This window comes from Barbus barbus, assembly GCF_936440315.1.
Source record: "Barbus barbus genome assembly, chromosome: 31".
Classification (NCBI taxonomy): domain Eukaryota; kingdom Metazoa; phylum Chordata; class Actinopteri; order Cypriniformes; family Cyprinidae; genus Barbus; species Barbus barbus.
In genome coordinates this window covers 20,443,722-20,457,209 of record NC_136759.1, presented here as the reverse complement: position 1 = coordinate 20,457,209, position 13,488 = coordinate 20,443,722, and the positions used below count along the sequence as shown (strand labels likewise).

The 13,488-nt window shown below is 36.6% G+C and overlaps 2 protein-coding genes across 7 annotated transcripts in view; both read right to left on the bottom strand.

Moving 5' to 3' along the window:
* Positions 1-9,019, bottom strand: part of LOC306851473 (sodium channel regulatory subunit beta-2-like) — a gene marked incomplete at its 3' end in the record, with an annotated part of 27,870 nt that extends 18,851 nt beyond the window's left edge. For 2 of the 4 annotated variants that reach the window (XR_013782500.1, XM_079387734.1), the window contains exon 1: positions 4,696-4,924. Coding sequence is in view for 2 of the 4 variants with exons in the window: in XM_079387734.1 (XP_079243860.1) it covers positions 4,696-4,765 (70 nt within the window). Of the gene's footprint in view, positions 1-4,695; positions 4,925-8,891 lie in introns of those variants that run through there. The other 2 variants (XM_079387735.1, XM_079387733.1) reach the window with 2 other exon arrangements.
* LOC306851471 (uncharacterized protein) lies at positions 8,806-13,488 on the bottom strand. 3 transcript variants are annotated; one of them, XM_079387730.1, is made up of 7 exons: positions 13,266-13,488; positions 13,041-13,180; positions 12,711-12,921; positions 11,063-11,228; positions 10,913-10,973; positions 10,631-10,705; positions 8,806-9,398 (listed from the first exon to the last, which is right to left on the bottom strand). In XM_079387730.1, the coding sequence occupies exons 1-7, from the start codon at positions 13,351-13,353 to the stop codon at positions 9,258-9,260; spliced, it is 882 nt and encodes a 293-aa protein (XP_079243856.1). In that variant the 5' UTR covers positions 13,354-13,488; the 3' UTR covers positions 8,806-9,257. The 3 variants fall into 3 exon arrangements, with proteins under 3 accessions (XP_079243856.1, XP_079243857.1, XP_079243855.1); XM_079387731.1 differs by having other exon boundaries at positions 9,100-9,376; positions 13,266-13,430; XM_079387729.1 differs by having other exon boundaries at positions 9,131-9,401; positions 13,266-13,452.

Sequence of the window (13,488 nt, the reverse complement as noted above, 5' to 3'; positions counted from 1 at the left end):
GAATTGCTCCGCAAAACCCTCGACGGCAGGTCCAAAGAGCCCCGTAGTGGAGTCGAGGAAAGGGATCTTGTCAGCCTCCTTGATCTCGGTGAGGTTTAGCCATAAGTGGCGCTCCAACACTATGGCCTGTGCTGTAGCCTTGGTGTCCCTCAGAGCCAGGTCGGTAGCGCTGCGCAGCTCTCTGAAAGGCATGGCATCATGTCTTGACTCATCCATGGTCTGGAGGAGTTTGGCCTGAAAGACCTGGAGCACAGCCATGGAATGAAGCGCTGAGGCGGCCTGCCCGGTAGAGGAATAAGCTTGTCCAGCAAGGGCAGAAGTCGTCCTGTAGGGCTTGGAGAGGTGAGCGACCTTTGCTTTCCATCCAATAGCGGAGGGCGGGCAAAGGTGCGCAGCCACTGCCTCATTGAGAGGGGGCATCATCTCGTAGCCCTTCTCTTCGACGCCGACCACTGAGGGGAGAGCAGAAGAAGAGTTAGAGCGAAGGCGAGCCGAGTACGGAGCACGCCATGACTTTGTTAGTTAGTCATGGACCTATGGGAAAAACGGAGAGGCTTGCTGACAAGGGGCCGTATGGGTCCCCGGCAGGAACCATTCGTCCGGATGACTACGAGTGGGCTCCTCCGGCATAGACCATTCCAAACCCAGCTCATCGACTTCCTTAGAGGGGATGCGGAAGAGTTCGGCATCCATCCCTGGCTTCGCGTCGCTGGGCTCGGCAGACGATGAAAGGGTGGGTTCAACGGTAGAGCCCAACATCTCCTCCACGTCTGATGCTATTAGAGACATGCTGTCATCTAATAGTTCGTCCTCGACAGCTCCGAACGAGACCACGTCACTCGCACCAATCGAGGGACATTGATCTGCGTGCTCAAAGAGGACGGGATAATCCTCTCTGCTTAGCAGGGGAGAGGCACGTGTGGTCTGAGCCGGTGTGAGTTCGCTCGCTGCTGAGTGCTTAATCAATTTGCCCCGCCCATTTTTCCCTGCAGGTCCCTGGGAGGAAGAAAATGGGAGGGCGCGAGGAGCAGCTTCGCTCTCTGAAAAGAAACCGATCCAAGCGCGCAATGTGAACATTCCATCTCGGTCAGAGCGGCTTCCGCGTGGGGTTTACCCAAGCAGGAAACGCACTCCGAGTGGCCGTCACCATCGTGCAGAGAGATCCTGCACGACGCGCAATGACGGCGCAGCATTTGCAACAACACCACAAGCTCTTTTAGATAGAAATTAGCTTTTTCAGACTCGCCAGATGGCAGCAGGGAAAGAGCTGACGTCTGCGCTGATCGCTGAAGTGGCTCGGTGGAGCGGGCTGGAGAAGCGAGGAGGCGCAGAGGAAAAGGCAGCTTCAAATCCGCAGCGAGGCGTGTCAATGCGAGTGTCTGGATTCCTCAGATCAGCGAAGAGAAGAAGTCGTCGCTGAAGGAGAATTTATCTGTTTATTTATTTATTCCTATGCCGAAGCGCCCGCTTATATAGGCAGATGGCCCTGCCCCTTCTGGCGGGCTCTGGCGGGCTTTGCCGCCATAGGCTCGTGCAGCACCGCTGATGAGCCATTAGTTCGTTTTTATATCACTGCACAAACCAATGGCCGTGCAGTCAAACTGCGTGATTGAAAAAGTCTTCAGTCCTCGGAGAAAAAGGAGTTTTTCCCCATAGCGTCTAGCGACGCAGTACGAGTGAAGTATCGATAGGGAACATTAAGTACATTAACATTGCATGAACGGGAAAACACATTGACATAATCTTTTTGTCTAGATTTCCAGAATCAATAATTAGTAAATATGATCAATCTGATTGGCTGAGTGGCGTTCTAAGTGTGCTGATATACAGTCTAATAGCATTGGTATGTTTCATTGTTAATTTCACTTCTCACTCATATGCATGTGATTTCTTAATTACTGAAATCATCTCTTTAATTTCAAAAGTGAACAGAATAAGGATGTTAACACTGATGTAACCACAACAAATCTGCTTAGATGGTTTCAGTACACCACAATTATTGTGTTTCTGCCTAATGAATTGAGTGTAAATACAGGCATCTGTATTTCAGTGAGAAGCAGATATTAACAGCTATCATTTCCTCATAGTCTACCATATGTCACATTCTGCTTACAAACAACTGTGTGTGGTGCTGCAGTTGGATTTTATCTATTGAGCCACTATTTAAAGTGATAGTTCACCCCAAAAATTAATATTCTGTCATCAATTACCCACCCTCATGTCTTGAAATCTGTATTACTTTTTTTCTGTAGAACACAAAAGTAGTTATTTATAGCAGAATGTCCAAGCTGCTCTTTCTCATACAGTGACAGTGAATGGCGACCACGACTCTCAGACAAAATCTTCAGTCAATAACATAAAAAAAAATATAGTGCACAAGTCTTTTATGTTGCTTTTTTGTTCTGTTTATAGCTTGATAGCTCTCGGTCATCATATTTCATTGCATGAAAGGAATTCCACATGACGTTCCACAGAAGAAAGAACATCCTATCCACTTTATTTTTAATGTAAGAGTGTGTGCGACTGTTTGTAACTTGAATGTGCGAGGCTTCCGGTGTGATCTGCTTTGAGTTATTTGTACAAAAACAGTACATGGTGGGTTATGTTGCTAGATATTGCAAACTAGTAACTCTTATTAAGATAATTTATTATCATAATCATAACATCACTGGTTTATAGTGAAGCCAGTTTACTGCACTTTGTTATTCTGTTTGTTGTTGTTGTTGCTTTTTTATAGTGGCTAATGATTTCGAAGTCTCACACATTCACAGGAAATGGATAACTTCTGCTTTGAAAGATACGGTTTGGAGTAACACAATGGCGAATAAATGCTGACAGAATTTTAATTTGAGGGTGAACTATAGCTTTGAAATAAGACTAACAATCTATTACAGTATTGTAATAAACAAAACATGGAAAATGCAGTAGTGCCATGTACTGTATGCAATATGATATCAGGTAATGAGTGTATACATTTTTTATCCTTAATAGATTTACTCCAAATAGTGGTGCAGTAAAAAGTGTAGTGCAGTGTATCTTTACACTGAAGAAGAGGAGGCGGTTTCAATAGTGAAATTGAGTTCAATAGCTTTTGGGGCTTGTGGAATAATTCAGCATTTTCCAGGAAGCTGACTGAAATGTATTATTAAGTTCAGTCTCCTGGAGATTAGGATGCCACACAAATACTGTTAAATCCATAGTATTTATCTGTATACCTCAATATGGTATTGATATGCAAATCATTTTACCCAGGGAAGTCACTAAGGCCAAGGTATCTTGAGATAAAAACTTGCATTAAAATTCATACATATTTGAACATTTATGAATGCTATTGCAATAGTTTTAAAAATATATAAAACAAAGTGAGATTTTTTTAAATAAATTGATTAATTAATCTACATGAAATGTGAGCATGTGAAGTTTTTATGGAGATTTGTCATCTACGTTTAGAACATGTCTAATAGCTTTTAGACATATGGCCATGTCATCTAAACTTATTCAATAATTTAGGATTAGAAGTATGAGGATTTTTGGGGGTAGTGTGTTAAGTGAAACTGGGTTTTATTTATAACTGCTGGTCACGTTTCTCTAGTCTCCTGTCACTGAAACACTGGGTTTACGCCCTCTAGTGGCTTTTTACAAAAACTGCATTGTTTGCACTTGAACTTGAACTCCCAATTCAGCTGTGAAACTCTTCTTCTCATGTTTCTTTATGTTAAGCCTACAATGAACGGTAGTTAAGAAAACATTAATGAATTATAATTTGTAGACTATGCCTCGGATTATGCACAAGAAAGTAGGTCATCTGCCTTCTGCTGAAATACATAATCCTCATGCAACCTTTAACAGAAAAAGTCTTATGAGGACACAGCTGTAGCAATAAACCTATTTGCAAATTAACCAGAACATGCATATTGGTTATGACTGGTGACACTTCTGTTCAATATTGATTACCACTTTTCCTCACCCAAAAGTATTGTATTATTATAAAGTATTAATAATTTCCAGTTATGTTTTGCTCCACCAACGAAAATAATTTGAAACGAAGCAGAATATTTTTTGTCTCAGAGCAGCGGATAGCAGTGTTTTGTTTTGAATGAGTCAGTGTTTTGAAGGAATCGTTTGAGATATTTTAAGACTCACTCATGAACACAATAATTTGTTGCCGCCTACTGGTGTATCGATGTAACTTCAAGAAAGCGTCACTGAAAAATAATAATAAACGAGTGATGCAAACACTATTGACTCTATATCGATAATACTGACCTAATTGTATAGGCTAACGTTAAACAGATCATTAAACCCGCTGCACTGCTCAATGTTTATCAAAGCTGCTTCACATCCACTGTTTCTTTTATGACAATGAATATGAAAATAGACCTATTTACGTTCCATAGTCAAGCTGAATGCGCTCACAATGGCTTCGCAATAAAAATGAATGCTGATGGCGATGTGAAAAACATCACAAGTGCTGCTCAATGTTTTTGACAGAGGATCTGTAACAGCTATCAAATGCAATTATGTAATGACAAATTCCTAATTTTATGAGCATCTTTTAACGCATACACATGGCTAGACTAACACATCTTAACTGGTACATTGAAATTAATTCAAACGTCGAAGGGTCATTTTAATGGTGCGCTTTAAATTTGTTTTGTTTAGTTTTTTTCCATATTAGAAGCTTTTTTTACTTACCCAGAAATACCATCAGTGCAACACAGGATAACGCCCACTGCGTTTTCCCAAAATGCAATAAAATAGGCATTTTGGTCGATGGCAATAAACGCAGCGGAAAATAAGACCAGGAAAGCTTTTGAGATCTATTTCTTCGTTTCAATTATACAAGAAAAGCACGTAAAATGTTTTTATGTTGTGCTATGATATGGCTGGCAGTGTCTGTAGAAGGAAAACTGGTTGATAGTATGGTTGCGGCTTGGTATTTGTCGTAATTGAGGGTTCAATTGAACCATGTTACAGTACACTATAATAGCAGCAAATAAAATATGATATGACTAAATTTTACAAGATTAAAAAACAATCTGAATGCATATTTATATTACATGTCTCTCATCGATTGAGAAAAATCAGAAATCAGCCTAAGAAAATCCAAACGGCCGTTGACGCAAAACCAAATAATGAGGCGCTAGCTTGCCTCTCCTCATCTCCTCACTATAATGGAGATCAAAGTGCACTAGAGATGAGCAGGAAGTAGAAATACACATAAGGGATGAGAATGGTGCTGAAAAAAATATGATGATGATTATTAGGCATGTACAGTAGGCAGCGTATTTATCTGATGAGTGGAACGAGAGCACATTCATTGAGGGTGTGCCTTGATGCCAATGGGTCAATATATAATTGAGGGAGTTTTCATGTCCATGAGATTTATCTCGCAAACATGCTTATTAAAATAAAATTTTAAAAGTCTTCAGTGTTCTTCATGATCTTGTCTTTACATATTCCATAGTTAATTATTATGGAAATAATCATTTATTTATAAAAATTGACTAGATATCCCTAAAATGTCAACTAAATAACCGTCCGAAATTAATTACAACCACAATCTCATTACCTAAAAAAACATTTTAAAAACTTATTCAAAAACAGTTTTAATTATATTATTTACATTAAGTTGAGGTAATTGTGAACAATGTGTCTTTTTGGGCAATATGTCACATTTTCAATAGAAATTGACAAATTGAATATGTGTCCGAGAAGACGCTGTCATCTAAGTTACCCATAGCAAATACACCCCTCAAGGAAGAGTGTGTTTTCCAAATCACATGACCTGCTCCACATGATGTCATTTCCTCCTGAAGAGAAAACTAGCAAGACTCCAAGGTATGTTCTCCCTCCACATTTTCAGTTATTTCACCTAAAGTAGTGCTTGGGGCAAATGTGTACTTATCATATGTCAACAATGTTACTACAATGAATTCATAAATAACTTTGAATTTCAATTTTACTCAGTTGTACATATAATATTTAGAAGAACCTCTCCGTAAAATGCCATGTGGTGTCTGGTGCTAGGCAACCATTTTGATTTTATCCCTAAAAACAGCAAAAATGTCAACTAGGTTACCAGTCACCTATGTTACTCTGCAAAGGTAACTTAGTTGACCAAGAGTAACATAGTTGACATTCATGACATGTTCTTATAGTTTTCAGGAGTTCATTTAATATTCTAATTGTACAGTAACTATAAAATACTTTGCAATAAATATTATAAAAGTAAACTTGTTTTCAGGCAAATGCCACGATTATCTGCTGCAGAAAAGCAGCGCCGTTACCGTGCACGGCGAGATGCTGATCCTGCAAAAAGGGAGGCATACTTGGCAAAAGGCCGGCAGAAATGGAGAGAAAAGAGGGAGCAAGGTGCATACTATAAGCCCATATCTGAACAGAGTGAGAGGGAAAAACGTGCAAAGAGAAAGGCCTGGAGAAGAGCCCAGGAACAGAGCAGACGCAGAAAGAAACAGAATTATGCTATTGTTACCCCACCACTGAGTCCTGACAGCGAGGAACAACCAGTTCCAAAACCAGGAAGGTTAGAAGGTTATGTAGAAAGAACCTCAAACAGAACAGAACAGGTTGATTCCTGCCCCACAGCACGTGACAGCACGTCATGTTGAAATAAAAAGAGATGTGTGGGAAGATATTGCCAAATCATATCTTCATGGCTAAGGACATGCGCACACACACACACACACGCTAACAAACACGTGGCACAAGCACACGGTCAAGCACACACACATATAGACACCAGACATGTATAGTCCAGGTGCCAGAAAGTAAAAATCCTGCCATGTTTTTGGATCTGCCTCTACATCTAGAACAGGTGTTTTCACTAACGAGCTCATCTACCTGGTAGAGGAGCTGGTTAGTGATGGTTGGAACAGCTGCTGGACAGGATTTCTACTTTCTGGCACCTGGGGCCTGTTCCATAAAACAAGTTTACCAAATAAGCCAGGCTTATTTCAGTAATTCTGACTTATTTTCACTTGATTTGGTTTCTGAAAGCAAAATTACCATAGCTCAAGCTCAGTCACTGTGGTAACTTATGCTGGCAAACTAACCTGGTCCGGAGCAGGCTAACTGTCAGGCTAAGCTGAGCTCCTCTAACTCTGACCAATAGGAACGCATCAATATTACCACTGACTCTCTCACATACAGTCAGTTTAATTTATTATCGGTCCAAAAATAAAAGTATACAGAAAATACACCTTAAATAATCAAATAAATAAAAAATAGGCTACAACCAACTGTATTTAATGTATTGTGCCCAAAATGTAGACGAATGACATTTTAACATAGTTGCTACTTGTGCATGCAGTTGATCAGCAGTTTCTAGCCATGCAGACTTTCTCTCTGAATTTATGACAGCTGTACCTTTTATGGTTATTAGAACATTAAAACATTACAATCTAAAATAGCTCTTTAAAGCATTAAAGCATAAAAACACAATCAAAAGTTAAAATCACTGAATTAAAAATGTAAATTTATAATAGAAATCAGAGTACATTTTAACTGATAAGAGGAACACACATTTAACTCATTTGAGCTAGTGATTAACAGTTGCTGCTATCATAAAAATACACTTATATATAGGAAATTAAAATTCTATGTGTCACATTTAATGTCCAACAACAAATATTTTAGCAGAATGTATATTTTATTCAGAATTCTTGCGCTAGTATTCTATTCTGCTCCGTCTGTGTAGCGCGCATGCCTCGCATAAGCCCCGCCCACTCCTGACAGCTAAATGGATATATTTGCATGGCTTTCTGACATTTACAGATGTAACAAATATACCTGTGACGTATCAGTTATGCACTGAGAAAAACACAATGTTTCAAATGCGTTAAACAGCACAAATATTCGCTGTTTGCTATGGTGGATCGATTTGATCCATGATCGACATTAAGGGCTGCTTCAGAATAAACGTGTACGTCACATTATCCTGACTCACTTAACCTGGATGGCATTAGTCAGATTGCGTGAACTTGAATTGTCGTTTATGGAACCGCTTTAGTCCCGATTGATTTGTTAGGTTATTTCAAGTCAGGTTTTGGACTTTAATCCACGCTTTTCTCCTTTATGTCATGAAATATTCAACAGGTCTTGATTAAATGCAATAAAAGATTAGCTAACATATAATAATTGATATAGTTTAGGATTGTTTTTGTTAAATACATCATCCTACTTTGTCATGTCCAGTCAACTATGTTACTTTTGTCAACTATGATACTGGGCTGTCAATTAAGTTACCATTATGTTTTTTAAAAAATATATGTATTTCAATGGTTCCCTAATCTCCAAGTAAATATTTAGAAACTGAGTAGCTGTCAAATATATACCTCAGCATAATTTCATCACGAAAATTATCATGAATCAAGCAGTTTGGAAACAAAATATACAGACCGGTTACTTCAGTACTTGAAATTTGGGGTTTCAATTGAACAAAATGTGTATTTTCTTAATTAATTGGGCATTTTAATTGAAAAGGTAGGTAAATAGACACATATTCTTCCAAGAGTAATGATTTTTTTAAAATGTCTGACATTTACTTAAAGTTAAAACTTATAGGTTTTGTCCGTAACATAGTTGACCAAATAATGAGTAAACTTCTTGTTTTTAAAACTAAATATCTGAAATCAATTATGCCTGAGCTTGGCAATGACTAAAAACAAAATATTTCAGGGATGATTTATCAGGGAAGATAATAATATTTTGTAAATAAATATATTTTTTCCCAGAATTATTCAAACTCAAAATCTCCCACAATTATATATTGACCCCAATAATGGTTAACCACTAGTTTTATTATGGTTTATAAAACACTTGGTCTGTGGTTCCTCAAATCTCAAATGACAGTTGGCATGAATACTTACAAGTGTGTAATGCTTAGAACCACTTCTATACTGCAGGGAAACAGTTTGCCTCTTCAGAGAGAGAGGGACAGTTAGAAGAAGTGGCAATTTCATGCTGATGAGAAGTCATTGAGAAGACAGAGAAAAAGTTGAGGGCTGAAGCTCACAATGAAGTGCAGTAACTAAACTATATTGACCACTGTTGACATCTAGATGATGAAATAGATGCACGAGGAAAAAACACAGATTTATTATGAGGGAGAATGTACAGTCAGCTGGTGAATATTGAAAAAGAGTATGCAAACCAGTCCTTTTGTGGACTATATAATATGTATCTGACAATACTTACTCTCACTAATTTAAATAATCAGTTATTCTGTGTCTCATCTAATATGCAGCATGATCTGATTGATAAATCTTGGTGGTATCTACATATACGGTTTCCTCATCCTTCGGCTGCCAATCAGAGGGAAGACGTCTGTTGCGTCCAGCTGTGACAGGAGCATCTGGTGCGAATGGGAAACCATGCTGCTTTCAGCGATTGAAAATACACACAAACACACACAAACAAAAAACATTTTACATCTTGTGAACTTTTTTTCTGTGATAAATGGTTAATAATCAGTTTACACATGAAGGGATGTATGCATATGCATATTTCACTTACAATAATGAAGATGCAAGTCATGAAGAATAGAATTAAGGTGTATGAAAATGTCCACATTACATTTTATGAAGTCTGTTATTATTTTGTGATATTAAATCAACTGAAAATTGCATATACACTTAATCTATGAAAATATATTTAATGTAATGGTGCATTAAAGGGATAGTTCACCCAAAAAAGAAAGTTTGTAACCAGGCTGTTTTGGGGCACCATTGACTTCTATAGTACGAAAAAAAATACCATGGAAGTCAATGGTGCCCCACAACTGCTCTATTGCCCACATTCTTGAGAATATCTTCCTCTGTGTTCAGCAGATATTCATACAGGTTTGGAACTACTTGAACTATCCCTTTAAAAAAAAAAAAAAATATATATATATATATATATATATATATATATATATAGAGAGAGAGAGAGAGAGAGAGAGAGAGAGAGAGAGGGTTTAAAGAGAGTTTTAGAACTTAAGTACATCTTTATGTAATTTCACAATTATGTTGTCCATGAAATATATATTGAATGCACTTTTAAGCATTTATAATAAATTCTTAATTGCAATTTCTGTTTAAACATGTATGTCACCTCTTTTTAAATATGTTTGTTTTTGCACATTTGTAATGGGGAAGTTGCAATTTAGTACATTTCATACTAACTTTGTAATATTGAATATTCAAATCATAACTTTACATACTTCACATGCTAGTCAGCACATCAAAATAAGTTTACTTAAAGCACGAACATAGTTATCAAAATGTAACTCAAATGTTTAATTTGAAAAATAATATTTAGTCACTTTTTAAAAGTGTACTGAAGTGTGTTAAGAAACATAGTCATGAAAGTGGCTTTCATTAAGTACACTTAAGTGGCCTTTTAGTTCATTCAAATGTTATTATTTGCAAAAACAGGTTTCTAAAAATATAGTTTTAAGATTTAAAGTCCACAACAAGCATCAATACAATTAAGCACACTTCTTTTTAACAAGGGAAGTTCAAACTCATGCAAAACCTACTCTCATTAAACACTAACAGAGCATTTCATAACGCAAATATTCACATTATTTTGTTTATTTCATATTTTGCATTCATGTCCATCTTACCATGGTAACATAGATGTTATCTGGACTGCTAGGAGGACTGTTCTCGTCTACAAGGTCAGGCATGCTGAATCCCACCTGACACACGACACAAGTCATCTTCAAGAACCATGCAACAACCCATTTAAATGTTTAAGTATCAAACCTCATCCACTGTTTTCTTAATTTAAACAGAATAAACATGAATCAAGGAAAATTGAATTTAATAACTGACTTTATCACTACAGAAAGCAAAGAGAGGAAATGAAAGCATACACGCAGAAGGAAGTTGCATTGATGTGTTACCTTGTATGTCATTCCCTTGTCTTCAGTGTCAGTGCCGGTTTTAGCCCCTTCCATATTTTGCCTAGGAGAAAATAAAGCACAACATGAAGCCAGAAAAAAAAGAATGCCCTACAAGCTGCTATTTCTCTTTGTGAACTGACAATGACTTACTTTGATCTGTTTTCTCTCTGGGTTGATCTGTAAGCTTTCTTCCCCAAAAACACTGTGCCAATTAGTAACACAAACCCAGCCACCGATGCCACTGATGCCAGGGGCAGCCACCAGGGAGGATGTTTCTGCAGATGATTCACACCTGGACTGTTTCTCCTGGTCAGTGCTGAAGAAAACATAGGAGAACTCAGCTTGGAGCACTTTATACAAACTAATCCACAAAGAAACCTTTAAAATGTTAGTATTTTATAAACTTTGACAGGTGTTTACTGTATGCTGGATATGCAATGGGAATTGAATTTTAAATTTGGTGTTTCATTTAGTCTGGCATTTATTAACAAGCTACAAAATTACTATTAGCACAAAATACAAAGAGCACTCGATAACTGAATTTCCAGCAGTCATTACTCAACTCTTCAGTGTCACATAGACATATATTTTAGCTCTTTGCTCAAATTAATTAAAAGGAGCTAAAGCAAACACAACAATTTATATATGATTAATCGCGATTAATCACATCCAAAATAAAAGTTTTTGTTTACGTAATATATGCGCGTGTACTGTAGGTATTTATTGTATATGTATATAAAAATACAAACACATACAATATATATTTTGAAAATTTCTACATATATTTACATGTATATTCATATAATTTATAGTATATATAAATATATTTAATATATAAACATTATATATTTTTCTTAAATATATACATGCATGTGTGTGTATTTATATATACATAATAAATATACACAGTACACACACATTTATTTTGTAAACGAAAACTTATTTTGGATGCGATTAATCGCGATGAATCGTTTGACAACACAAATGTATTTATATATTTATTTATTTATACTAAATAAAATGTGCATGCTGCAAATTGTACATTTAGCATGTGAACAAATATTATACATGCAGGTTATTCATTTTCATTAAAATAAATTAAATAAATAAATTTTAGAGCAGGCACATCATCTACAGTCAACACAGTCTATGTATGGTCATTGGTCCTGTCTCCCAATCATACGATCACAGAACATGCACACATACAGTTGCTTAACTTATGTCCAGCATAACTAAACACTTAAACACTAGAGGTTTTTCCATTTCCTCCAAAAATGAAGAAAACTGCACACAATTCTGCATACACTTAAAAAAAAAAAAAAAAAAAAAGTTGTTTCAACTTAAAATAATTTGTTACACAGCTGCCTTAAAATTTTTAGTTTAGTCAACTAAAATATTCCAGTTGTCCCTTAAATTAACATTGAGTAACTTAAAATTTCAAGTTGACTAAACTAAATATTTTAAGTCAGCGGGGGTAACAAATTATTTTAAATTTTAAGTAATTATTTTAAGAAACAACTTTTTGAAACTTTTTGTTTTACAGTGTAAGGCTCCAATTTGACCAGCGAAATCACTGGTTTGATCAACAATAATTTCATTGAAACTGAAGATTAATTTAACTCAGAAAAACTGATGAATTAAAATATTTTGTAACATTATAAATGTATTTACTGTCACTTGGTATTAATTTAATGTGTCAATATAATGGCTGAAAAATATTATCCCGTTGTCCCACAATAAGTAATGACAGACAAATAAACAATACATAAACAGTGGGAAAACAAGAAGGATCTTCTACCTGATTGCACAATAAGGTGTGCTTGATTCTTGTGAAAGCTGCCATTGAGACGCAATCTACATAAATAAGTGCCATTGTTCTCATAGGTCACGGATGGGAGATATATATCAAAACTCCCTAATTTGAGATCTCCCTGAAAAAATACACCAGGACGTGGTACAGTTCGATTTCTGATGTAGTAGAGGATTATTTTTGGCTCAGAGGAGATATCCTGTGTTTAAAAAATACAAAAAGTAACAGAAGTTTAATAATAATAATAATAATACATGCATGTATAAAAAGTGTAAAGTATATTTGTGTGTGTCTGTATTCCTAAAAAAATAAGCCTACCTTGAATTCCCACTCCACACTAAGAGACATGACGTCCAGAGGTCCAGCACATTGTGAGAAATTACACGACAAATGGACATCTGTCCCAGCATTGACCTTCTGGTCTGGACTGGTCATCACACAACCATGGCTTCCATATACTGCCAGCCGAATGTGTGCATATTTTATTCAAAATGTATATTAAATGCTTAATAAGCTTGATTAAATTAATGAATTTGTGCTTACCTGTGAAGATAAATACAATGGACAGGTACCACATAACTGAGCATGAAGACACTGCAAAGTTTGTTTTCTCCCTTATAACAGAACACATAAATATATTTTAAGCGAAAGACAGAAATTCCAAGATCCAGAAGACCTTGTGTATGGACTCCGGATCTCTCACAACTCAAAATTTCTTTGCTGCCATCAGGGAAGCGCTATACTGTTTCCTGTCACATTCTGTGGT

Excerpts from the sequence above, each read along its gene's own strand:
- LOC306851471 (XM_079387729.1), bottom strand. The coding sequence starts at position 13,353 with ATGTGTTCTGTTATAAGGGAGAAAACAAACTTTGCAGTGTCTTCATGC. Across the intron at positions 10,974-11,062 it reads CAGAGAGAAAACAGATCAAA|GCAAAATATGGAAGGGGCTA; the intron begins GTAAGTCATTGT and ends ATTTTCTCCTAG. Across the intron at positions 9,402-10,630 it reads ATAACATCTATGTTACCATG|CAGCATGGTTTCCCATTCGC; the intron begins GTAAGATGGACA and ends AATCGCTGAAAG.